This window comes from Empidonax traillii, unplaced genomic scaffold, assembly GCF_003031625.1.
Source record: "Empidonax traillii isolate 1590-97213 ecotype Southwest subspecies unplaced genomic scaffold, ASM303162v1 scaffold22:size5013007, whole genome shotgun sequence".
NCBI lineage: Eukaryota > Metazoa > Chordata > Aves > Passeriformes > Tyrannidae > Empidonax > Empidonax traillii.
The window spans coordinates 2,393,059-2,419,004 of NW_020955215.1; the positions used below are offsets into that span (position 1 = coordinate 2,393,059).

Sequence of the window (25,946 nt, forward strand, 5' to 3'; positions counted from 1 at the left end):
CAGCATTCCAACCTGGAGGCTTTCTGGTGGCACCAGGAAGCCTCAGAGCGATCGAAGCTTCCCAACAATGACCCACCACACTGTTTTCTGGGCTAAAGCCTAAATTAATTGGTCTTACCAAAGCTTTATGGTTTAGATGTAAGAACACAGATCTTTAATGCTCTAACTCCAAATGGGTACTGAAAGGTATAACCGGCCAAAAAAGAAAAGTCAGTGAATTCAGACCCACTGAAGCTCCATATGGGTGCATTCCCAGGAACATCAAGAATTATACAGCAACACTTGCAAAAAGTAATTAGTCACTGTACCGGTCAGAGTTATCCCTTTTTACAAAAAAACCCTCATTTTCTGACTTCATTTCCTTACCAGAGAAAACAGGAAACTTAGTTAGGAATAGCACAGGACAAACCTCTGTTTGTAGTTAAATGCCAAGTCTCACAGATGACATTAATTTCAGCAAGTGATCAAGTTTACTTTGGTTGCTCAGTGGGAAAACTGGTTTGACTGAAATTATCTATCCCCTCAAATGACTCTCTGAATGATTTCACAGAATCCTTGGATTGCAGATGTCAACAAAGTCTCACAACCACTGCCAAATCCCTGTCAAAATCAGAGTGAAATCCAGAGTAGCACAGGGATTTTTGAATCCCTGACCCAGGGTCTCACAGTCGTAAATTCAAGGAAACCAGATGTTTATAAAAATTGAGAGTGGATCACTGAGTCCATCTAACAGTCCCAGGTTTGCTCTGTCCGTGTGTTGAGGTTTCTAAAAGCAGTTTAAAATTACACCATCAACTACTTCTGACATACTCCTCCCAAGAGTGCTATTCCTCTACTGATTCCTCTCCCCATTTTACTGCCCCCAGCCACTCTTGCTCTTTACTTATAGTAGAAAAGATTAAATGCTTTTTCAGAGAAAGATTAAGCATTATTATGGAGAGATCCCCTGCTCCCAGTGAAACAGCACACCAAGATCATGTTTTCTGCTGCTGCCATGCCCAAGGTACAGTCCTGCCTCATTCCTTATCCTGGCAATAGGGCAATTCCATAGTTCAGGGAGCTGATCCAGATGAAAACTGACTTTTGGGGTTTTTTTTTCCCAGGTGAATTTTCCATTGGATCAGCTGCCTGTGCTGGCCTGCAGAGCACGAGGAGCTGGTGCCAGGTCAAGGGGGAGCAGGAGAGGGCTGGATGCAGAGCTCAGAGACACAGACTGTGTATCACCTCCATGAGCTCTGGCTACAGGGCTAACTGACACTGCTGCAGGGGTGTCTTTCCTCCAAAAGAAAATCCCAACAGTCTCTCCCATAAGAGCACAGGGATGATCCATGTGTTCTACACAAGCAGGTAGCAAAGCCATTCCTAAATCGCTCAGTCGCTACACTGAGGTGTGATCTGGGTTCTGGTGTACCAGAATCCACTGGTGTTCACACAATCCACTGTGGGCTGAGGTTACAGGTAAATCTCTCTACAAAATTATCACCTGTTTGTGTTTCCTTTTGCCTTTTGTAGAACTTTTGTCCGAGGGCTGTTTCTGGGATTCCCTGGGGTGCTTCTCCGGGGCGCTTTTCTTCTCCACTTTGGGTGCATCAGCATCCTTGTAAGGCTTCCCTGGTATTCGGGATAAGAGGCTCAGGTCAATCTTCACAATGAGTGGGTACCTTTCATCAGGATCACTGAGTGGTGAAAGAAGCTCTTTCTCTTCCATAGGAGAGAACATTCTTTGCCGAAAAAAGCTGTCATCCTCCTCCATGGAAGATTTAACAGGAGTCCTATTGCTCTCAGAGTATTTGGGTGTTTGTGATGAAGGAGGCAGACTCTCATTTTCATCTGAATCAGAGGATGAGGTATCTGTTTCGATGAATTCCCTGGATTTCTGGGCAGATTTGCTTGAAGCCTTGTATTTCTTTTTCTCTGTTGTAGGCCGAGGGGAAGACTTGGGCTCTTTCTTTATATTGGGTTTCCTGGAGCCTTTCGTGGCCGCCTTATGCCTGTTTGAAGGGATATTTGTTGCCATGTCTACTGGGGTTTCACTTTCTATTTTAAGACCTCCTCTAGGCTCTTCCACAGATGTCTTTTCTGCTTTCTTGGGCTGTTTTTTCCCCACAGTCCTCCTCTGTGCCGAGCTGTCGCTCTGGGCAGGTGATTTCTGCCTGCCCCGACTGCTCTCCGAGCCCTTCTGGGTGGGTTTGGAATCTCGCCCTGGTGTAGAAGAAATGGAATCCTTGGATCCACCTTGATCAGTGTACCCACTCCCTGCGCCCTGATCCCGTCCCTCTTTTTTGTAGCCTTGGGAGGATGGGATATTGCTGTCCACGGAAGAAGCTGGTGACACTTTATGGGAATTAACTTTGTTCAACCAGTTATCCAGTTGCCACTTGTTTGTCGGCGGTGGCTCTGGCTAAAAACAAATTAAAAAAACAGAGTTAGAGAAGATATTTCATTTTTCATTGCATATCTTCCATCTCTTCCACGGGACAGCTGCATGATGCTGCACTCCAAAGCAAGAGGTGCACCAAGAAACCTGAGATAATAACAAATGAAATACAGGTACAAATAACAGCTCAGTTTTCCCTTCATCTGGAGCAGCTGCTATCAACAAGCAGTATTTTCTGTTATAGTTTTTAAAGGTACTGTTATTAACTTCTGCTTTCCAACTGACAACTGGTGGTAAAGATCACCTCAAATTTAAACATCCAGTGTGTGTTTATACAGAGAATTGTCATATCCAGGTCCTTCAGCAGAAGAACAGTCCAGTTTGAAAAGGAACCCACACTGGTCTATTTATTTTTTCCAACAGTTTGAGAATTTATTAATCTTTCCTGTGTAAAAGCTGAGGATTAATGCCAAGCATGGGTCAAACCCTACCTCGGGGGATGCACTCTGGGATGGTTCATTGGCTTCACTGTCACTGGAACTGCTTTCACTCTCCGAGTCAGATCCTGAGCTGCTTTCAGAGCCACTGTGGCTGCTCGAGTCATCCCTGGAGTTATCTGCTCCTTCACTGTTATGTTGGGAAGGTTCAGAATTACTGAAAAAAAAAATGGTGAAAAACAAACATTACCCAAGCCCCAAATATATTCTAGAAACCCTTTCATTAGAAATTACAAAATGTAAAAACTTAATTTACATTCACTAGAAAATTCAACATAACTGAACACATTTCAGCATGGAAACAACCAAACTTTGGTTTTTTTCCCCCTTCCCAAAGTGGTCAGTGTAATTTGCAGGATAGACACTATTTAATCACTGATTAAATTCTAATCACCTTTCACTTTAATACAAGACAAAGGACAAACATGAATTTTGGAAATGAGCTCAAGCCAAGAGTGCTGACTAGGCTGAATATCCCCCCTCTCCTTCCTGTGTTGCAATCCCCCAGGAATTCCTACCTTCCAGGTGTGCTCCTTGGCACGGTCTTATCGCAGTCCTGCAATTAAGAAGAACAGCATGAAGCTTCTAGAAGTTATTTAAGGCTAGTATATACAATTAAGTTGCAAGACACCAATGTAGCACCTTTAATTTTTTTAATATAGCATCTTCATTCAGTATTTGCAGCAGCTTAAATTTATCTGCATTTTCCTTACACAGAAAAAAAACCAGAGTTATTCTCTCCAGCTTTTCACCACAAATCTGTATATTCTAACTAGCTGTGAGAATTTCCATTTCTACTACTAATTAGTAATATGTTTCCATCTTTTTGAATCACATGATTCAGCATTTCACAATGCTGAAATCCTAAAATGCCCAGGATACTTGCAGTTCACTGACTAAATGCATTATTTCCAAGTTTTCCAGAAAATCAAGCACTAGAACTGGGAACACAAAGAAAAGAAACACCAGAGGAGTGAAGTTACTGCTGGGCAGCACAGGCATACAGGTAATTTTATTTCACATGCTAAGGGCCATTTCTGGCAGAAGCTGCATAAAGTTAATATCAAAAAGAGTAAAAAGGAGATTTTTTTGACAAAAGTAAAGGTGCTGCTGTATGCCCAGTGACATACACAGCACCCCTTATCATCCCAAACACAGTCCCAAGGTACCAATGAACAGAGATGTTCACACCATGAATTCTTTAGCTGGAATGGCAGAACATGAGGGTTCTATCTTAAATAATGAGTTATTATTTATGTTTTAAAGTACACTATTGCCATTTGATGTTCAGAGAAAGCCCATGTGAAATCAGTAAACAAGAATTCCATGATAAAAGCGGAATGTTTTCACAAAACAATTTTTCCCCAGGATTACGTTAAGGAATACCTGAGGTTTGCCTAAAAACATTCCACTAGATTTTAGTTCCTTAATCCCAAATCTCCTGTTAAGCTGCCCAGTTTGCTGCTGGGACACTGATCCTGCTGCAGGACTGAACCATGAATGAATTCAATGTTTTTCTGGAACTCTGATTTCAGGCACATACCTGCTCTCCATCGCTGTCTTCGCTACTGCTGAGTTTTAAGTCATCTTTCAACATACTAAGTAAAAGGGAGAAAGTGAGACAAGTTTTTCCAGGTACTTTAATTACTTTCAAAGCGTTCTTCTAGATTTCAACATGCCACTGTTTATCCTCCAGAGAGGCTGCGTGGGTGAAAGCCACCAGATACTATTTGAATGTTTCATGTTTAAGAATGGTGAGTTGAGTCATTCTTTAGAGAAGAATAAGGATTCAGGTACTTTGACTCTTTAGTCCATTCTGTTAAATTTAGAAAGGAAATCTGATACAATTTACTGATGTGGGAGGAGGTAACTTGTGTATGTTCAACTTCTTACACACAATGGCCAAGAAAACTGTTTTAAATGGAATAAAGAAAGCCAACATCAGTGGCTGCTTCCTGTCTTGTGGTAACAGAGCAACTGTCCTAAGCCATAATTAATTATTATTATTATTCAAAGCAATAATTACTTATGGTAGTCATACACACACACACACTATTTCACAAGACTGAAAATACATGAGCACACTGAAGACATATTAACAGGGTTTTTATGATTATTGAGAAATAGATTTGATTATAAAAATAAAACATCTTACTCTGTCTGGTTCGATTCGCATCTGCAGAGAGAAAATGAGAGAGGATTGAAAAGTCTGACACTTCTGAGTTTCACAGTAGAGCTGTTCCTACTGATGATCTGGAAAGGAACACCAGCCTCTAGGATCATGTTCCTGAAATATTTGTCACCGCTATCCTTTTCCAAAAGATGCAGTTATCTCCTTTTCAGAGGCTTTTTTTACCAGACCATAATTGCTTTTTTAAAAAAAAAAAATCATTTAAAGCTGTACTGTCACAGTAAACATCATCTAAACTTTCCTCCCACGCATCCCAGCTCAGCACGTGTCCAATGCTGCCTCACTCTCAGCTGTCCTCACATTTCCCAGCCTTGGAAACAGCAAAGTTCCTCTCACCTTCTTCTTAAACTGCATGTTTTGGGGAAACTCGCTGTAAAACTACATTAATTGAGGGGGGTTTCTTGTTGTTCTATTTCTTTCCCACAGGTCATGTGCTTTTTTAATCTTGCCAACTCAGAGGCAGAAGAACCAGAGTTAATTCTGTGACTGCATCCCAACAAATGGTACCTGAGAGTAAGTTTTCAGATTCTATATTCATTAACATACAATCAGCCAGTAACAATTTATTTTTAAGGTCGTATTTGTTTGGAAACAATCTTTTAACTGCATATAATTGATTTTTAGGTAGGAGAAAGGTGGACTTCAGCCATCTAAAATATTCCAGTTGCTTTTAAATTTTTCTGTGTTGCTGCATCTGTGTCCATAACTAATAGAAGCATTTGTCAGAGAATTAAAAGACTGAGCAGAACAAATCTCACAAGATCCCAGACACTGTTCTCTGTCTCCTCCAATCCAAAACCTTTCCTTATCCTGTATTTGTGACACCTACAAGCTGCTTCCAGCTGACAGCTCTGCAAGGCACATGTTTGGTAAGTCCTGCCCTGCCCACTCTCACATGCTGATCCTCTTCTTCTGCCAGCCAAGGAGAGGATGCTGAAGTGTCTGTGCAAGAACTGACACATTCTACTAACAGCTACTTTCCAAACCTCTTAAAGTACAACTGCTGTTTGTGAAATGTTTTCTCAACAGCTACTTACGATTTGGATTGATGACCATTGGATGTTTTGGATGAAGGATTGTATCGTTCTAGAAGAAGAGAAAAAGAAACGCACAGTTGAAAACTCTGGCAGCAAAAGAAGCCACTCCAAAGCTGCCACGAGGATACAGTCATGGATAAACCATGAACAGCTGAGGGGACAGGAAGGAGCAGTAACCAGGTGACACCAGGCACAACCTCCCAAAGACTGAAGGAGGGAGGGAATGCAGAGGCAAAGTACTAAATACAGCAAATAATTTAATCAAGAAAATCTAAAAAATCATTAAAGTCACTGTTGTCTAAACGAATGCACGGTTTGTTATCAATGTTGTGAAATCTGTTTTGCTTCTACTAAGATTAAACCATTGCCTTCTCCATGGAGGATATGGGATATAGATCTGTCTGTTGAGCTCTGACTGTTTCAGCATCCCCACACGGCTTTTGAGTGGATGAGCAACCTCCACATGCCAAAATCTGTCTGAAACACCAATTCTGACAACAGGAATATACACTGATATAATCTGCTTTTCAGTTTGGTTTTTTTTGCCTTCCCTTTTCTTTAATCCTGGCAGATAACTGAGTGTAGCTTAACAGAAACAAGAACTGAGGCTGTTTAAAGCTTTCTAGAAAATCCAAACTGGAGTTGAAAACTGGCTCTGTGTTTTAATTAACCTTCCTCTTCCTTTACACACCTAAAGATCAGCTGCTCCTATAACGTGAGTCTATGGTTTAGCATTATGGAATTAAGCTTTAATTTGTTTCCTTAAATCCCCACTGTATCAGGTGTTCACATTAAGCTGCTTGTGAATATCTAAGAATAAACCATTCTTCTTTTACTATTTAAGTTGTTTAATCACTTCAAGAGGGAGGGGAAAGACTTTTGGAAGGTAACAGTACAAATTTAATTCAATTTAAGGAGGTATGTTACCTGTGTTAAGTGTTACTTTCAGCAATATTCAAAATAATTACACAGGTAAAAAAAATAAAAGCTGCTTTTGTCTGAAGTCCAAAAACTAATTATGGGACATGAAATTCAAGGATATTACTAAGCATATTATATGAATTCTTGACCAGTTCTCTCTCTTGATTTTAAAATGTCAAAGTGAAAACAAACAGTGAAACTGCAATGTGCTTTTTCCATTGAACATAAGCAAAAGCACTATTTCGGCTTCTAATATGTCCCCCAAGAAGGAATTTGGGTTTTGTAAAAGTGTTCTGCTTTAGGACTCAACTATTTTCAATTCTATCAACCATGGAGGCATTTTTTAAAGAATTAGAAAATGTGATCAATTAAAAATAATTATTTTTTCCTAGAACCACCCTTGTAACTCAGTGATAACTTTCTATTATCTGAACAAAGAAACACAAAAGAAAAATCAAACAATTGTTTTATAGCCTAAAATTTGAGAAAGCAGAGAAAACCTTAACTCAGACTCCATCTTATGACCAGTCTGGAAAGTCTCATTCCCTAAGAAACATGATGCTGAGAATCATGGATGGCAATAAAAGCATTAAATATATCTCAGGAAGTTTAATATACTCACTCTGTTCTCCAGTGCCAAAACTGGACTGCTGAGATTCCTGAGGGAAGAAAAGATGACAAATTTTGGGGGTTTTTTAACAGGGAATTTTAACATACTAAAAACCAGGCTGTAAGGAAGATATTCTTTCTACTTCAAAGATGGCATCTAACCTCTGAAAAACGGGAAAAAACCATCAACAAGCAGAAAGGGATTCATTATCTGGGCCCCAGAGCAGCCCAGGTGAAGAGTTTCCCACTCCTCTTCATCAGCCCAGCTCACCCATGTCCTTGATGTGCAGCTGCACTGAATCATAGCTGGAACTCCAAAATCCCTCTGTAACTTCCATAAATCCCAGCTCCCTGGATGTTTAGCATGGAGAGGAACCATTCAGAATGTTTGTTTATCCTCCTTATACACAATCTTTGCTGCTTGTTTGAAGTCTTTTCCTTCAAACCCTTTTCTGCTCATTTTCCTTTTCCAGGCACACACAGCACCCTGAGGGACGAGCAATGAGGACAGGAAAAACCTCTCAACAAAAAATTTATCTCAGCCACGAGGGAGCCTAAGGGGCAACATGAGATTGAAATCATGACCAACTCTGCACACTCTGCCCAGAATACTCCACGTGGGTCCCTGGTAAATCCAGCCAGGCCTGGGCAGCCAACACAGCGTTCCCAGAATAGCCAGATCTCCATGAAATCACACAATTCCCTTGAGCAAAAGCCAATAAACAACGATATTACAGATTTACAGAAAAGTTTGGGTTGGAAGGGACCTTAAAGCTCATCTTGTTCTGCCCCTCTGCCATGGGCAGGGATACCTTCCACTGCATCAGGTTGCTCCAAGCCCCATCCAACCTGGCCTTGGGCACTTTCAGGGATGGGGCACTCACAGTATCTCTGGGAAACCTGTGCCAGGGCCTTACCACCCTCACAGACAAGAATTTCTCCCTAATATCACATATACCCAGCTGTGAGAGAGAGAAAGGCTTGCAAATGTTAGCACTTGTATCATCTTCAGTATTCCCATTCCACAGAAACCCCAATTCCGACTCCCAAGACACAGTAGATTATAAACTTTTTTGAAACGCTAAAATATTGTTTTAGCAAACAAATACACAGAGGCTACTGAGCTACTGAAAACCCACTTCCAGGCTGGTGTACCTTTTTAAAATAGGACCTTCCTGACCTCGTTTTAAAATGAGGACAACTGCCAGCCCCAGAAATACAAATTGAGTTAAAGATTTTCAATTTTTTAGTTATATACACACGTTTTACTTAAATGCTCTGGCAATGGCCTACCAGGATCACAGTAAAAGGAATTCCACTTTTTCTGGTACACCTGTGAACCAGTTTAGCCACACAGCCAAGTCGGTGCCAGGCAATTTACAAAATGGAAGTTCTTAAACACACAAAAGCTTTAAACAGCAAAGAACACTTAAAATGTTTTCAATTTCCCTTAACTTTGTATTTCTAAAGTGGAGCAGATGCAATAATGCATTGAACAAGTATTCTGTGCATGGGGAACTTGATAAGGAACCTTCCTTGGAAGGTGTTTCAAATGCCTCTGATCTTTACTAACTGAAAGAAAGAAAGGGACAATAAAATGAAATTAACCTGTGTTTAAAGTGCAAAGCCAAGATAGAGAAAGATGGAGTCTTATGAGTTCAACAGAAAGCAATAGTCACACTTTCTTCAAAATAAAACCTGGGTTTTTATCTTTTACACAGGTAGGAGGAGGGCAGGTGTGATTCCCTGATCCCTTTTGCCAGTGGCAGCTCAGACAAGCCAATATACTAAGTCAAAAAAAGAAGTAACAACCACACAATAATCAAACACCACACCTCCAGAGCCACTGCACTGGAGGGAGCACGGGATGGGGAACTGGCACCCCTTTACCAGCACATGGATGAGGAATTCTGCAGAACACACCTGCCTAATTCCTTGCTTTAGTCAGCTTCCTACTTGGAAGGCAAAGCACAGGCTCTCAGCTAAGTGCACTTTAATGAGGTGTTATGGTTAAATGTGCAACTTTTTCCAACTCTCTTGCCATCTATTGAATACATATTTCTTTAAGAAACTCAGAGATCAAAAAAAAAAAAAAAAAGCTCCACTTTCAACTCCAAAGATATTTACAGCAGCAGCTTCTAAACGTCTACTTCAGAAAGAAATTCAAAACAACTGAAAGGAAGGAAACCCTTTTAACCAAAATATAATAGACTGCTGAGGTTACACAAGGAAGACACTTAAGCAGGAAACAAAAAGTATGACAAAAAAAAACGTGGAGAGAGGAACTCTCCAGCTGGACGGGACGGCATCGGGGGCCACATTCCCACCTCACAGGCCTGGCTGTGGTGAACGGGACCCTTTTCCATTTAACAGCTGAAATCTCAGGTCAGATCTCGTTTTGATTTCTCAGGAGGAAGTTTCTGTGTTGCCGCAGATCAAGGGATCCGACCGCTGGCCTCGGTGGCTCCGGCACAGGGCAGGAATGGAGGACCCTGGAGGCAGAATCCACCTCTCCAGAGATGCATTTGAGCCCTGGCGCAGGTACAAACACTGCCAAGCCTCCCATGGTGCTGGGAAACAAAAACCTTCCCCTCCCCAACAAACAGCTGGAGTTTTTTAATATATTTTATAAACATGCCTGTATTTTTGGCGTTTTTGACCGCAAGCCCATGGATAAAATTACGGAGTGTTAGGTCACGGGATAACATTTTTTATCAAGACTCAGGAATCTACATAGTTTTCATAGCATCCATAAAACTTTCCCTGACCTATTTTCATGGAGTTTTATCTTCTGATTCAAAGACTTCCTGGTAACTGTAAGTTATATTTATAGTAATCAGAGAGGCCCCAGTCAGGAGTTTGGGTTCCTTCGAGCGACTCGCTCTCCACACACAGGGAAAGCGATTCCATCCCAACAGTCCCACAAATAAAATCAAGTGGTCCACCAAAGGGAGCTTAATTTTGTGTGAACAGGAAAAACACACCGACTTCTGCACACAGGAGGAATGCTGTGAAACACTTCAGCACAGGACTTGTAATAAATGGAGCACAGTATTGAAGAGAAGGAGCTTTCCTGCAACAGAACTGCTTGATTAAAGTAAACCACTGTTTTGTTTTGTTTGGTGAATTCTGCTCTGGGCCCAGACTGTACAAGCCTATGGCTCACTAACTCACTGGAATTCTGCAGAGCTGCTGCTGCCAAGAATGACAGAGGGGAGAAGGCAGAGGAAATTATAGGCTTTGGATGCAGAGAGAGAATTTGACAGAGTTCCACGGCTAAGATGTGCAGCCACAAAATAAAAAAGCTGGCAAAAAGTCAAGAGACTCAGAGCAGCCATAAATGGAATTTTTTGCAAACTGGGTGAAGAAACACAATCCTGGCTGAGAGGTTCAAAAAGCCCCACAAGCCACCTTTTTTGTTCAAACATTAACACAACTGTGCAGTCCTAGGTAGTTTCTCCCTGTGCCACACACATGTGGATTTCTGCACACTTTTCTTCTCCCCAAATCGAGTCAAATGCCAGGGATACACAGAAACAAGCAGCATCATTCAAAGTATTCAAAGCAGTGGAATAAGGACCTTTGTTGATGAGGAAAGGTGTGGAATTTCTTTTTTTATAATAAAAGGCACGAATTATTTCCAGGCTGACAGTTTTATGTAACACAGCAAAGAAACCCTTACTAGGACCAGTATATGCAAGATTAATATTGACCTAATGCTAAGAAAACAGACAACAGGATTTATTTTCTGGATATGCCTTCCAAAGTAAAGCTGAGAACTGAATGGCATGTTCTGCATTTTCTGATCACTGGAGAGAAGCAAAATGCAGTGAGACAGGAACATGCCACACAGAGGGTGGTGACAGCAGGACTGCCCAGGGCTCTGGGATATCGAGCCAGGACGAGAAGCTCAACTCGTACCAGTCTGGGGGGGTTTTGTGGATGTGCATTTCCAACATGGACCTGGAACCTTAGGCTGAAAGAAGGTGATGTCAAATCCCTCCCATAAGATGATGGGTTTAGAAATCTCACATCAGAGATCTCAGTGAGAAAGTTTTCTTAAAATTATTCACTCAACTGTTCTGTTGTGGGGAGCAATTTGGATCAAACAGGAAATTAAGAGCAGCAAGCGACGCTCTGGAACAGCAGCAGGTCAAATAAACTGTAGCCTTAATTATTACAAAGGTAACTTTTAAAGGACAAAGTGTGATTTCTTCAGTCTGAAGCTATGCCAAGTTAGGGGTGGGGCACCCCAATTCCTCCCAGAGATATGTAGAGTCTGGAAAAAAATCCTATTGTTGAGTTGAATCTTTTACTGGTAATCAGCAGATACAGGAAACAAAGCATGAATTCCTGGATGAGTCAGGAATCTCCAAGCTGGGTTTTACCCACTGCTATCTCCCCTGCCTATCCATGAGCTTCCAGGATCCTGCAGATTGCAGAGCTGCTCCTCAAGGCAAACAATTCCCAGTGCCAGTGTGCCCCAAAACCCTGCAGCTGGGGCTGACAGCTCCAGCCCCAGGAAGGAGTGAGAGATCTCCTTGCTCAGAGGTGGCAGCTCCAGCAGGTCTCCTGGAAATGTGCCCAGTGCTGTCAACAGCAGCAAAGAGGTGGGATTTCTCTTCAGAATTAACAGCTTAAACCCTTCAGTAGTTATTAAGAACAAAAGAGGCTGGGAAGAGGATCGTTTGAAACAAGTGATCTGAGTATTTCTGATTTTGTAAAGGTTTTAATTTTTTGTAATTGAAAATGTAAAAATCTCTAGAAATGGACTTAAAAAAAAGGAGGAAATTTAAGTTTAAGCAAAAGAAATACATTTAGATTTCTCAGCATTTACCAGCCAGACTCTGATCCTTTGCTACGTGGAGGGAAAGTCACTTGGTTCTACATAAATGGTGCAAACCATTTCCCTAATAGGGAAAAGGCTCAAAGGCATTTTCAAGCTTCAAAAGTATCCTGAAGGTTTCAATTTACAAACATAAGTTAAAAAAGAAAGTTTTATTGTAGACAACTTTGCAGACTTCTGCCTGTGCAAACCAGAGGAAAACTTTGGACATTCCTCATAAGGCCACTGCTGACAAGTGGTGTGATGCAAAATAAAGAGACACAAAGCACTGAAACAAACCCAGATTACACAGAATTGATTGTAAGAGTTCCAAAAGCCTGATCTTTACCAGGAGTTACTTTTACAACATTCAGTATTTGAATACAGCACTGACCTTTGTTGGAAAGGGGAATTTGGAGGGTTCCGTTTTGCATGGTGTATGGATCGCAGTCAGTGGAGGGGGCCAGGAGTGGGTCATCTCCTACAACAACAACAAGAAAAATTAACAGAATTAAAGCAAAGATTTCATTACAATCTGAATTTGAATGGTGACTCTGTCTCTCAATTTTCAGCTCATTGTTCACCCTTCACTAAGATTTATATTCATAACTTTATTTCCCTAACATGCAACAAAGATTTTGCACATAAACAATTTAAAATTCAGGTTATCCATGAGAACAGATACTGCATGTAAACCTAATTTTAATTTTTTATCCCTGAGAACAGATAGTTAAGACATAATTACAAGCAGAAAGGCATAAATCAATAACGTTGGCTGGCCTGAACACAAACTGCAGTACAAGTCAGAGTCTGATCATTTCAGACCATGAAGAGCACGTGTTGGATACAGGGGCAGAAGGAAGAATCCTAGGAAAGGGAAACCTATAGATTTCAAGGAAAAAAGGGAAAATCAAATGCCTGAAGCTGCAAAGGAAGTGCCTTGTATTCTTACAGAGCACCTCCAAGGCCCATGGAGCACTGAAGGTCAGAGGAGATGGCAAGCCATGGAAATGCTCAAGGGGAACCTGATGATGCTTTTCTGAGAGCAGACACAGGACTGGGAATCACAGGAGGGGTAAAAAGCCTCAGGAAAATAACCCAAGTAGGAGACAGGGAAAATTCTGCCACAGGGTAGCAAAACATCTACCAAACTCTAGAAAGGTATCAGAATTAAGGACTGTGTTCTGATGGAAGAAATGGGTAGTTTTGATTACCAGGGAGGAGGCATAAAGGAGTAGGAATGCAGTGAGGATATTCAGGGGACTGTGTGCACACCCACACCACCAGCTCTGCTCCCAGTTTTCCCAAGTCTCCCTGGGCTAGAGGAGCACCTGAAAAACTCTCCTGTAAACAACCTGTAGCCAAGGCAGTTTGAAAGGCACTAATAAATAACTGCAGAGTCCTTCCACCTCCTTAGGAATGTTTGTATTTTCAACAAATAAATGATGAAGAAGAGCACAGGGAACTTACTTTGAGGATTTCATCCACACAGCTCACCTCGCCAGATGCTGATGCCTACAAATCAAAACTTAAGGTTAACATCTCCCAAAGCAAATTTTCCAGGGACAAGAAACACTTCAAAACAAACTTCAATCGTTATCATGACTCATATGGACTCTGCATAGATACATTGCTAATTCCTTTCATCAGTTTTAATATCAGATGGATCCACGTTTTTATGGCATGAGTCACATCCAGTTATGAAAAGCAAATAGATGAGATCTATAAAACTGTGACAATGATCTCTTACTTTTCACTCGACAGTTAAAATGATCACAGGCAGTCAGTGGCATTAAAAACTTTGGGAGAGGGGAAAGAGAGCTTTCAATCATTTCCTGGAAGAGGCCACAGGATAATATCTTGAATTCAAGTGCAGGACTGTGAATTCACAGGAATGACAAACTGCATTCCCAAGTAAAACACATGTTACACAGTGATTCCAGAAACAGCAATAATTACCAAACTATGAATCTTCTGCATCCCTGACAGCCACAAGCAGAAAGAAGCAAAGCTACCACAGGATTCACTGCATCAGCACTGACATGACAAGTCTTCACAAATAAAATCATTCCTAATGTCCTTACCTGTGTCCTCGATCTTATTTTGCTATTTGCTGAAATCCCAGGAACAAAGACTTTTCTCTGGCTACCATGATTCAAGGAGTTAAAGAGGACATGCAATGAGATTTTATTACTAGGAAAGGCACTCTCCTTGTCAGTGAGCTGGAGTCAGAGTCTGTGCCTTAATGAGTCAAGAATTACCAAACTCCTAAAAGTTGTTAACCCAATAGTATTTTATATCCAGCATGACTTATAGAAGTTCTGAACGCTGTTCAATTTGGTGCTTTAGGTTGAGCTTCTTTTCCCTAGTTATATATAATAATCACATTTAGTAATTGCTACACACTTCAAAAGAAAATCTGATATAAGCAGATATTATCAAGTCTAAGTCAACTGGGCTCCCAGTAACAATGTCAGTATCCAGCTTGTCAAAATATTTGTGTGTGTTCTACTATTTCATTAACTTCTGACTACAGAAATAGTCCATGAAAATTAGCCTCTCAGGGTTATCTCACCCTGCCTGAATGTCTCAGCCTTTACATAATAAAAATCTCAGTACCCACATGGAAGAAGCAGAAGAAAAAAAACCTATTACTTTTGAACGTTCCCCATTAAAAATACAGCCTTCACTGCTTATGGTTAAGGTGCTTTGTGCAACAAAAAACACAGTGTTTACTAAAAGCTCAATTTTGGTTAGGCAGATTGGGATTTTAAAGAAGCTGGAAAATCCCAGCCCAAATGGATTTACATTTCAGAAGCCACGAAACAGCCGGCAACTTACATCCAGGGGCTGAGAGGGAATTTTCAGCTTGGTTAGGTGTGCTTTGCTGCTGGGCTTCAGCTCGTTCACGGCGCTGCTGTGGGTCTGACTGCTGTAGTGTTCCGAGGATAACTTTGGTTCCATGGATTCCTGCCCGTCCATCGGCCTGACGTACGCGGTGGGTTTCTGTAACATTGAACTGGACTTGGACATTAGTGAAGGTGGAAAAGACTGATTAGAGTGTTGTCCACTTGAAAAGGAGGGTACACGGGAGGGAGAGTCCCAGCTGGGATCAGGATCCCGGGGCGATTTTGACCGTTGATGTTCTTTGCTGTGGTGATCGTTCCCATGAGATCTCGAATGGCTGGAGCTCAACGAGGAGACAGCAGGTGGTTTTCCGGGGCTGGAAGAACGGGGTTTGGAGTGTTCAGACCCATGCTGGCTTTTTTTCCTGCTGCTGCTGCCGTAGGAATCGCGGTCGTGCCTCTGGCCGGCGCCACCCGTGCCGGTGCCCCCGGAGCGCTGCCCGTGGCCCGCCAGGCCCGAGGAGCGCTTCTGGGACTGGGAGGAGGTGCTGGGAGCCGGCCCTACTGGAGTCCATTTGCTGCTCTGGTGGGAGCCTGTGCTGTGTCTCTGATCACCAAAGAAGCTTTGGTTTGATTTCTCGTCGGGTGCTGATGGAACGGTCGGTTTGGGAATCGCAACAAGCTTTTGGAGCGGCCTGTCTCCTATGAGATCCGTCATTTCATCATAGTTACCAAGCATGCTCTGGATACGACTGGACAACTTGTCTTCTTTGCTGGTCTGAGAAAACAGTTTTTAAAAATTAATTATTTGAAGCCAATCACAATTTCACTTAATTGATTTGAGAAGTATTGCACTTTATCTAAATTTCAGGTCTAAGCTCATGGCTAGAATTCATGTCTCTTTTGCCATTGTTTCCAATTCCCAACTTTAGTTCTTAAAGCAGTAATTTAACATCCTAAAACATAAGAAAAAGATGTACTTAAGCAGCAGGAGCAGCTGAAAGAGCAGTAATCAGTGCTTCAAATAATGCAGTGATGAGCTGGATGCAGGTTTAAAAGCAGTAGATGCTGACTGTCACCTTAAACATTATTTCTCTAACGTAGAATGCATCAGTCCTAAAAAGTTTTAATTAGCAGTAAAATAAAATCAGCTTAACCTCACCCCTGTATGTCATTTTTAATTGGTATTTATATTGGCACAATGTTTGTTGCCCAGAGTTAAAAGGGTTCTTTCTTCTATTACCATTTCATTTTCCAAATTAGGTCTATTGGATCGTTCCCCGTGCATCCCAACCAGCTCTGGTTAACTTCATAAAGGTGGGATTTGGTTATCAAGCACAGGAAAGTAATGGGAGGACAGGAATTAAAAAAAAAAACACCAAATATTCCTCCACTTTCCTCCTGCAGGAAGTCAGTTTTCAGTCACAATGTTTTACCTCTTACAAACCAGCTGAAATTGCAATAAGGGAACGGGTTTGCTTTCAAAGTGAGTTCCGAGCTACATAATTAAAATCTTAAACGGTATTTTATTAGTTATCCCAGAATTAGGTTCTTTTTTCCCATTCTGCTCAGCAAAGCAAACCTGGCAGGAAACCCAGCACAGGCTTAAAGCTGTGCAAGATCACAAACAAAATCAACTCCTGCAAAACAAACTAAAAAAATCAGGTACAAACTACTGGAGTACCAGTTAGAGCTTGTAATTCCATCCTCAGCATTTAAAATTAACTTCCTATTTAAACATTCCCTTTCTGAACTTGCCCAGATCTAGATTACACTGATTAAAGGTTAGAAAGTTTAGCAACCAGCTAAAGCACCCCAAAAATGGCAACCTGGCATCACACAATGGTCAGTTTAAGTGTTTTGAGTCACTGTACAGAAAGTGAAGGAAGGAAAAAAAATTTATGGATTTGTTTTTCCCTTTTCTCACTCCCTTAAGCTTCCCTTCCTTCCTAAGCACTGTAAATCTGCCAGTGGAGTTGGTTGGTGACCACCCAGCCTTATTTTCAAGCCCTGCCTAAATACTCGGTCGCCATAGGAGCTTTGGATCTAAAAAGAATGCAGATAAAAACAGATTTAAGACATGATTTGTGTTATAAAACCAGCATTTCGAAGAGCTGCAGAAACTCACCACTTTGTAAGGTTCAGCAAAGAGAGGGGAGTTGGGTGGAAAGGCTTCGTCACCCTGCTGAATTTCTTGATTTCGCCTTTCCCTTTCTTTCATACGCAGCACATTCCGGTCTTCACGGTTCATGTTGCTACGGGCAAAACAGATAATTTCTGATCACAGAAGGAAATAAGGAGAGATGTGAGTGCACAAAGGGATGTGAGAGCACAGAGTCAGTCCCTGGTCCTGTTTGGCCCAAGAACGAGGATCGTTACTCCTCAAACCCAGATGTTTGTCCAACTTCAGGCACTTCCCCCTAAAGAGCTGTAACCCCCAATCCACAGCTGCTCTAACAGTAATAAATTATGCAGTATTAATATTATGCAGTAATATTAATAATAATTTTATGAAAAAATCCACAAAGTCCTCAGGCAAGTAACTATTTCAAACCATTTCACCTGCTCGGCTCATTTTGCTGTCTCAGCCCACGCTGCACATCTCCCATTCATTTCTAAAATACCTTTTCTCCCCCACATCCCCCAGATGTTCTGTAACCCCCCACCCATTCAGTGCCTGGCTTTTCCTGTAGGTTTGGGTTTATTTTTGGTACTGACATACCTTTTTTTGGCACCCATCCTCCAACACATTCTAACCTCAAGCTTTGATGTGGTTTCCAGGTCTCCCTTCCTCCCTGACTCCCAGAAGGCATTTCTACTCAGAGCAGTAATTTCAGGGAAGTTCTGGCAATATTGCACCTTCTGCCTTGGACCATATTCTCCTACTGCAAAAATTCAGATTAAAAACTTGCCAATACCCCTTCTTACAAATTTTACTTTGCAGTTTGGTCGTGCTGCTTGTGTTAACAGAAATACGTCAAATTGTTGCAACACACACACAAAAGCTGGAAAAGATTCCCTCTGAGCTTGATAAAGCATTGGGACTAAAGGAGCAAGCAAAGTAAGATGATAAATAAGGCAGTACTAACTCCTTTAACATTTAATCCCAGCATGGTTTGGGTTGGAAGGGGTCTTAGAGTTCATCTATTCCATCCCCTGCCATGGGCAGGGACACCTTCCACTAGACCAGGTTGCTCCAAGCCCCGCCCAACCTGGCCTTGAACATTTCCAGGGAAAGGGCAGTCACAACATGTGCTAAATTTTCTATCAAGTGATTTAGAAATGTGCTTTACTGATCTGCACAAAGTACAGCAGGTGCTTCCAAGAAAAAGTGATGTTCTTCCACATAATTTGCAGTCTAAAATGAAAATGTTGGCAGCTTAGAAAACCATTATTTTGTATTTTTAGACAGTTGCCTGACTATTAAAAAGAAAAAAAACTTGCAACAGCATGACCCTGAAAACTGTGCAAACCCAACTACCCCATTCTAAACAAGAAAACTTCAACCCATTACTCAGTTTTTAAAATACAGATCTTTTCACCTCAATAACATTATAGCCTCTTACATTTCTTTTATTCATCTGGCTTCATTTTGTCTATTACTCCAAAAACAAGTCTAAGAGGACATCTGAACCAGAATAAACCCAAGGTATAAGTTTAGATCTTTAATGCTTTCTAAGGCAACGGGTTTGTTGTATTTCCCTGCAGCATAAACAAGGTATGAGCATCAGCTTAATTCAAGCCATGATGATATCAAGCCTATGAACACAATACATTTTAAACTTTATGTGAAAAAGCACTTTTTTCTCCAGTTCTCCTGTAATCAGCTGAACTCATGCAACTGCAGGTGACCATCAAGGCCAAGAGAGAGGTCTGTGCACTGGAATGCAGCCAGCAAAGCCCTTGGATTATTTTGGCATTCATGACAAACTTGTTTTAAAATTTTGAGGCTTAAAAAGCTCATTCTTCAGACTGCAGCCTAATTTCTTACACATGCAGGATTTAAACACAGACAAATAACAGATTTAATTATAGACAGTGATCAGTTGAGGCCAACTAGAACAGTCTGAGTCTCCAGCATTTACTACTGAGGGCAAATTTTGAGGCAGAGAATAGAAGTGCCCTGGTTTTGAGTGATTCATTCTCATTAATGGGATGGGATTGGGAATTATATACAGCTGTACATTCGGAATATTATAATCTTAAAGAATTTTACATCTGTAATTTTCAAATAGAGGGTTAAATATTAATGAAGACCTTCACTATTTTTTACAGAGTCAAGGATTATCTTTTAAAATTTTATCAACATTTACTATAACTCTTGGGACTGAAGAAAAAACCAGCATTTTTACCAACACTGTCACATGAAAGGAACATTACAGAAAAGATTTATTTGAGATCTGAGCTGGAGCAAAGCCAGAACTGATCTGGCTGTACCTGCCCAGGTCTATTACTCCAAAATTAGTCATCAGAAATACACCAGTTAATCACACTTTTAACCACTCCTCCCCAGTCTTTTGTAATGTAGTAAATGATAAAACACCCTCATGGGTAGTCACCTTGACTGTAAGGGTTTAGTTTTCTTGAATTCTTTTACATTTTTTATTAGAGCAAATAGTTTGAATGGGATTCGAGTTAGACCTGTTTGTATCTGATCATCTAATCTCTACACAGAGCTATTTTAAGTTCCTACAATGTGTACGAAGCTATTAAAATCACACTACCACTAAATGTGTAAATAAAGGAAGTTAGTGAGGCTTCCTTAGCTCTGAACTTCAGACAACTTCCCAATTAACTCCCTATCTTGCACAGCCACAAGATGTACCAGAAAATAAGCTGCTCAAGATCTGGAAAAGCAAGGAGGGGTATTTTGAAAAGCAGAGGACCAAGGCCTGTCTACTGCTCACTTCAGTGTCAAGGACATTGCAAAACTAAGTTTTCAGACCACTTGAATTATACTAACCCTTTAAAATCCACTATATAAAAATCTACTGGCATGACCAAAGTTCTGTACTATTTGCCAGTCCTCAGGGTTTTTTCCCCAAGTTGGAGTGGACACCAGTCCCACCTCTGCTGGTGCTCTGTTATCTCTCAGTTTGGATTCTGACTGGAGGAAGGAGCTCTGCCCCATCACTGCTCCCACCAGCAATGCAGGCTGCTCAGAGGCAGAACTGCTTCTCCCTCTCCCACATTTAAACCTTTTCCCACAGGATGGAAGAGCCCGGAGCAGTTGGGGCCAGCCGAGCTCCCACCACTCCTACGCCATCCTCTGGGCACGAGGACAAGCTCCTTTACACCCCTTTCTCTGCACACTAGGCCTGGAAGTGGAAAATTAAGATCTTTTTGCCTTGTACCTGCTGCTACCAAGAAGATCCTGCCATAATTTCCCTTTTCCCAGGAGTCCTGAGCAAAGCGTGAAGGAGAACCAGAGTCAGGCTAAGGGAGACAAAACAGGTCCCTGCAGCAAGGACCAAAGTCCCCTTAATTTCCATATCTGGGAAAAGAGAAGTTCAGAAATTAAAAGAAACTAGAAAAGAGGCCTAAAGCACAGCACAGTATTTCCATTCTTAGGAAGTCTAACCCTGCATGTTTTGAGTCATTACTTGAGCTCGGTGTGTCCTGCTGAACTCCCCACAGTCCGTGTGTATGTGACTGAACAACTGACTCTTCAGATCTCACACCTCTGCTCCAGCTCAATAGGAAGAGTTGAAAGAAAGCAGGAAAATCAGCAGGGAATTCACAGAAACTTCTGACACAATATTCCCTTCTGTGTATTCTTTGACCATCATTAACTGCTGCTTCAGGTCCACCAAGCACATCAACTGCTCGGGTATCACTCAAATCACCCCGACCAGAAACACAATCTTAACTTCTCCTTCCAACGTCTTCCTAAATCCTATTTGGTATTTCTGTTCATCCTTAATCCAACGAGGGCATGGCTTTGGCTTGAGCTCCCTCAAGCCATCATCATCTTGGATTTTATAACCAGTGTTATAAAACAGCAGCGCTGGTGCTGCCTTCTCCTGCTTCCCACCTCCCACTCCCCCACCTCCAGGCAGGGGGGCACATCCCAGGCCTGGGACTTTCTGACCACAATTTCAGGCTAAAAATAAAACCCAACCAACACACCCACAATTGTCAAGGTTTTCCTGGCAATGCTGTTAAAGAGGACCTTGGCCAAACCCTGGGTACAGGGATAGGTCTGGCAGCCTCCTCTCACCCCCTTGAACCACATCAGGCATCCCAGCTCCTGCCCTCACCCCAGTTCACCACCAGCACTATTCTCTCCACCTTCCCAGGCACCATAAGGCAAAACCATCAAAGGCCCGAGGAACCCTCCAAGCGCAGCCCATCAAAAGGGATCCAAACCCACCACACCTTGAGCAGGCACTGGTGGATCTTCAAAGCCTGTTTACAACACCTCCACTTCCTTTAAGACATCCTCATTTAACTCCAGGGTTTCTTCAATCTCCATTGGTTTCATAAGCAAGAGGAATCAAACAGTCCATTTACCCAGTGCCGCTTAATTGGCAGTGATGAAACACAAATTTTGTTTGACAACACTTGGCCACGAACGATAAACACGTTCAGAGAACACAGAGCAGCTTGGGCTCCGTGTGGGGCACACCCAGCTGTGGGGGCACGCACAGCTCCCAGGATTGTATTCTTTTTTCTTAAAAGGAAGGGAAAAAAGAGCTGGAAAGCTTGTTTGTAATATGGAATGATGTTTTAAAAACACCTGAAGCTGCCTTAATGCTGCACCCAACTCCTTCCCAAAGGTGCCTGTTAATTATTTCAAATGCTTTTCTTACTTGTACCATGAACAGCAAGGGGCATCTCAGGAGCTGGCATGGCAAGCTCCTCCCAGTTTGTGCGTGGAGTGTGGCATTGCCACAAATCCTGCACTAAAATCATGTACACCATCCTAAAATGCCAGTGCCAGCTTTTAAAATTCGCTCACAGAAGAGCTGTTTAAAACAGGAGAAACTGAAAAATAACAACAAAACCCCACTGCTACATAAAGAGGAACATGCTCTGCTGTCGCCAAGAGCTACTTAATACTTATCAATAAAAGTGAATGTGTAATCTTAACTTCCAGATTTCTATGTTACAGTAAAGGAGAAAAATGCAGAAAAAAATTGTAACATTTCCTACTAAAATGATACAGTTTTATCCAAAAAAGCACAAACAGGAGGATTCTCCAGGACAAGTTTGAAGAACAATCACAATGCTGCAAATATAGAAGCAGCACAGAGTCATCTTCATAATTTCATAACTGAAATAAGGAACAAAACTAAAACCAAGAGCTTACAGAGAATTAGAATAATATTCATATGTGTTCAGAAACAGGAAAAAAACAACTTCTCAAAAGGATGAAGTTTTCTGTTTCTCTCCCTCGCACCTTCTGATACAAAGGCTGCAGCAGTGCTCCGTGCCAAGGGAGGGGGATTTGGCTGGGAGGGCTCCAGCTGCACACAGGATCTGCTCCAGCAAGGAAAAGGTTGGTGATAACAGCAGTAGCCCGAAATTATAGCTCAGTAATCAGTATCACACAGCAAGGCTGCACAGCTGAACACAGGACAGCTTGAGCCATGATTCCATTTGGGTATTCTAATGAGAACAAACTCTTCCACAGCTCCATCTCCATAAGAAGCTGTCCCTCTTTTGTTTGAGTTCTTGGGAATGGGATTCAAATACAACTGTATTGCTAATATGATACAATTATAAATCAGTGATTCACCACTAAATGAAACATAAATGTTTCTCATTTCTATAATACAAACACAACTGTTTGTATCCCACCCTTCAGATTAGGGATTCCTGCTGCACATTCAACAGGGGAACATAAAGTGCCGTAAGAGCCGGATGAGAACACCTTTGTATGTACTGTGAGGGTGGGAGAGCTTTAAATAAAAATAATAAAAAAAAAGTGAGTTGGCCTAGGTCAGGTTAATGTTTGACAGAACTCCCAGGGAGGGCAGAGCCAGCAGTTTGCTGCAGGCACTTCTCCTTCCCACTCAGCTCCAAAGCACCACAAAAATCCCCACAGAGCACAATGTGCCTGGACTTGCCGCTGCTCCTCAGACAAATGAGCACAAATCCCTCACCACCGTTAGCTGAGAAAAATCCCACAGCACTTTCTGTAGGAGCACGTTGTTAATTCCAGTGCCTCAGTCAAGTGACGATGCCAGTAATTACATCCTACTCTTGAGTTTTATCTGTCAGAGTCCCCCTCCAACCATCAAATATCAGGTTACCTAAGGATCAGTCAGCATCTTCTACCGGAGGAGCCAGCACACGGCAATGATGGATAAAAGAATTACAGGGATCATTTGTAACTCAACACTAACCACTGGAAAAGGACTTGGAGATCCTTTAGGAAGAGGCTCTGCAGGTATAACATTTCATTAAACAGGTTCAGATGAGAACTGGTATATCAGTCATCGGATGTGAGACCCAGCACACAGAAGGAAGGCAGAATCACAGGATGGTTTGGGTTGGAAAGAACCTTAAAGATCATCTAGTTCCACTCCTCCTTCCAAGGTAAAGTAAAAGAACTAAGGTAAAAGTGCACACCCAGCAAGCGGATTTTAGAAGTCAAGTTAAGGAATAAATTTCTACCTTCAGCACTTGCAATACAGCTCATTCAAAACCAAGTTTTAAGTCCACCCCTAAAATATACTGACAAGACAGCCTAAAATTGTTTATACCCAAGAAGAATTTGATGTAATTCACTCAGAAGACCTGAAAAAATGCACAACCACCCATCCTTTAAAATGTCTCATTTTTGTGCAGAAGTATTACATGGTAGGTAAAACACCTGGTTCCCTCCTCCCTGATGAACCTTACACAGAAATAAATTCCCATCTCTTTTCCTGCACAGAGAGCAGAGCTGCTCACAGAACATCAACTTCAGTTCCTCGTTTCTGTCCTGTCTCTTCAGAACTGGTAGAGAAACAAGGGAAGTGGTAGGGAAGTCTGGGAAGTGACAGCACGGCTTCACACTCCCTCCTCCTCTCCGGGTGCACAGAGCAGAGGAAGGTTCATTTCCCCATCCACAGCCCCTTTCTCCATCACAAAGCTCCATCCTGGCTGATGGCACAGATCCCACAGAGGAGGAGCCAACAGTGCTGTTACTGACTCGGGGGAGGAGGAGGTCTGTGGGACTCAACAGCATCATACAATAAAACCATGACCTTCCAAAATGGTCATTTTCTGCACCTACCACAACACCCAGTCAGGATTCCAGGTCAGATAAGATACAGGAGCCTCAATAAACTCCTGTCACAAGAACCAAGCCCGAGCCAGGAGAGGGAATTGAAGCTGCTGCTGTTCAGTAAAGCTCAATTTCAGCTTTGCCTTCCCAAGCTTTTGCATTTCTGTTTGCCTCATCCGGCAGTACCAAAACTACTTTCATGAACAGGAGACTTTCTTAACCAGGCAATGATATTCTCTTTATCAGCATCTGCAGCTCAAGTCCTGACATCCTACAGCTCAGATCACAAAACCAACAGCCCAACAGCACGGACAGAACTCAGAGCTTGACCAGCCAGTGTTTTGTTTCTCACACTCAGCAAACTTCAGCCCAATTTTACCTCCCAGCCAACCAACAACATCCTTCCCCTCTTTTCCATTCTCCATTGCTGGGAAAGTCAGGAATTCACCCAGTGCACAGATGGACCATCCTGAACACAAGGTTTTTACATGCCCTCCTTTCATGTCCACACAGGCAAACCAAAGCATACATATCCCAATACTGTTTCTCAACAAATTTCTGCCCTCTAATTGGGCAGAAACTTAATAACCCAATTCCTGTGCCTACATGTTCTTCTGCTTAAACTTTGAAGCCAAGACAATTGCTGTTTAAATTTTATTAAGCAATAGTTATTCAGACATCTAACATTAATCTGGCTATTATCATTCTGACTTCCTCACATTAATTTACTTTCATAAAAGATATCATTACATTTGAGTGTTATGAACTCTGTGGTATTAGGATTAAGAAGAGATTCACTTGACAGAAATTCTTTGATAAATCTGCTCTGTGTAAGATTTGAAACAGCAGACAAGGTTTTAATGAGGTGCCATCTAAATTAGGAGGTAAAAGGCAAAAGGGAAAATCACATTCAAGGTTCACATCCTTCTCCCATCTTAACTACTGAAAACAAAAGGAAAGAAAAAGTTTATCAAATACTTTACCCTGGTTTAACTGTCATTTCCTCCAGCTTTACTCCAAGATCATCTGTCTGCACTTCTCACAGGCATTTATCTTGGACTTCCTATCGTGACCAAGGTTCACACATTCTGCTGCATCACACACTGAAATGAACATCAGGGTTTGAGATAATGAATTCTGCCACTCTCCAAACCACTCTGGTCTTGTGTAACTGCTCACAGCAGTGAGGTCTCCTCGGCACGAGACTGTAACCACCGATAGCGACCCTGCCTCCTCCCTTGCTGCCTCAACACGGCTTGTTTTCTGAACACAGCTTTTATTTGATGCATCTTCACAACACAAGCACAGGTAATAAAATATTTTAGGGCTGTTAATGCATCCTGTGTCCAGCTCTACTTGGTTCTTAAAGCAAAAGGGGAACTTTTAAAATGTGAGAGTTTGGTTTGGGTGTTGGTCCAAGCCCCCA

General features: G+C 41.8%; 1 protein-coding gene across 6 annotated transcripts in view; it reads right to left on the minus strand.

The window, feature by feature from the left end:
- Positions 1-25,946, minus strand: part of AFF4 (AF4/FMR2 family member 4) — a 54,333-nt gene that overhangs the window by 18,954 nt on the left and 9,433 nt on the right. For all 6 annotated transcript variants that reach the window (XR_003573266.1, XM_027902001.1, XM_027901985.1 and 3 more), the window contains exons 2-12: positions 17,432-17,558; positions 15,299-16,081; positions 13,928-13,972; positions 12,852-12,938; positions 7,646-7,682; positions 6,103-6,151; positions 5,030-5,050; positions 4,418-4,472; positions 3,393-3,430; positions 2,869-3,031; positions 1,484-2,401 (exon numbers count right to left, since the gene is read on the minus strand). Coding sequence is in view for 5 of the 6 variants with exons in the window: in XM_027902001.1 (XP_027757802.1) it covers positions 1,484-2,401; positions 2,869-3,031; positions 3,393-3,430; positions 4,418-4,472; positions 5,030-5,050; positions 6,103-6,151; positions 7,646-7,682; positions 12,852-12,938; positions 13,928-13,972; positions 15,299-16,081; positions 17,432-17,554 (2,319 nt within the window). In the remaining variant the exon portion in view is untranslated. The remainder of the gene's footprint in view (positions 1-1,483; positions 2,402-2,868; positions 3,032-3,392; positions 3,431-4,417; positions 4,473-5,029; positions 5,051-6,102; positions 6,152-7,645; positions 7,683-12,851; positions 12,939-13,927; positions 13,973-15,298; positions 16,082-17,431; positions 17,559-25,946) is intronic.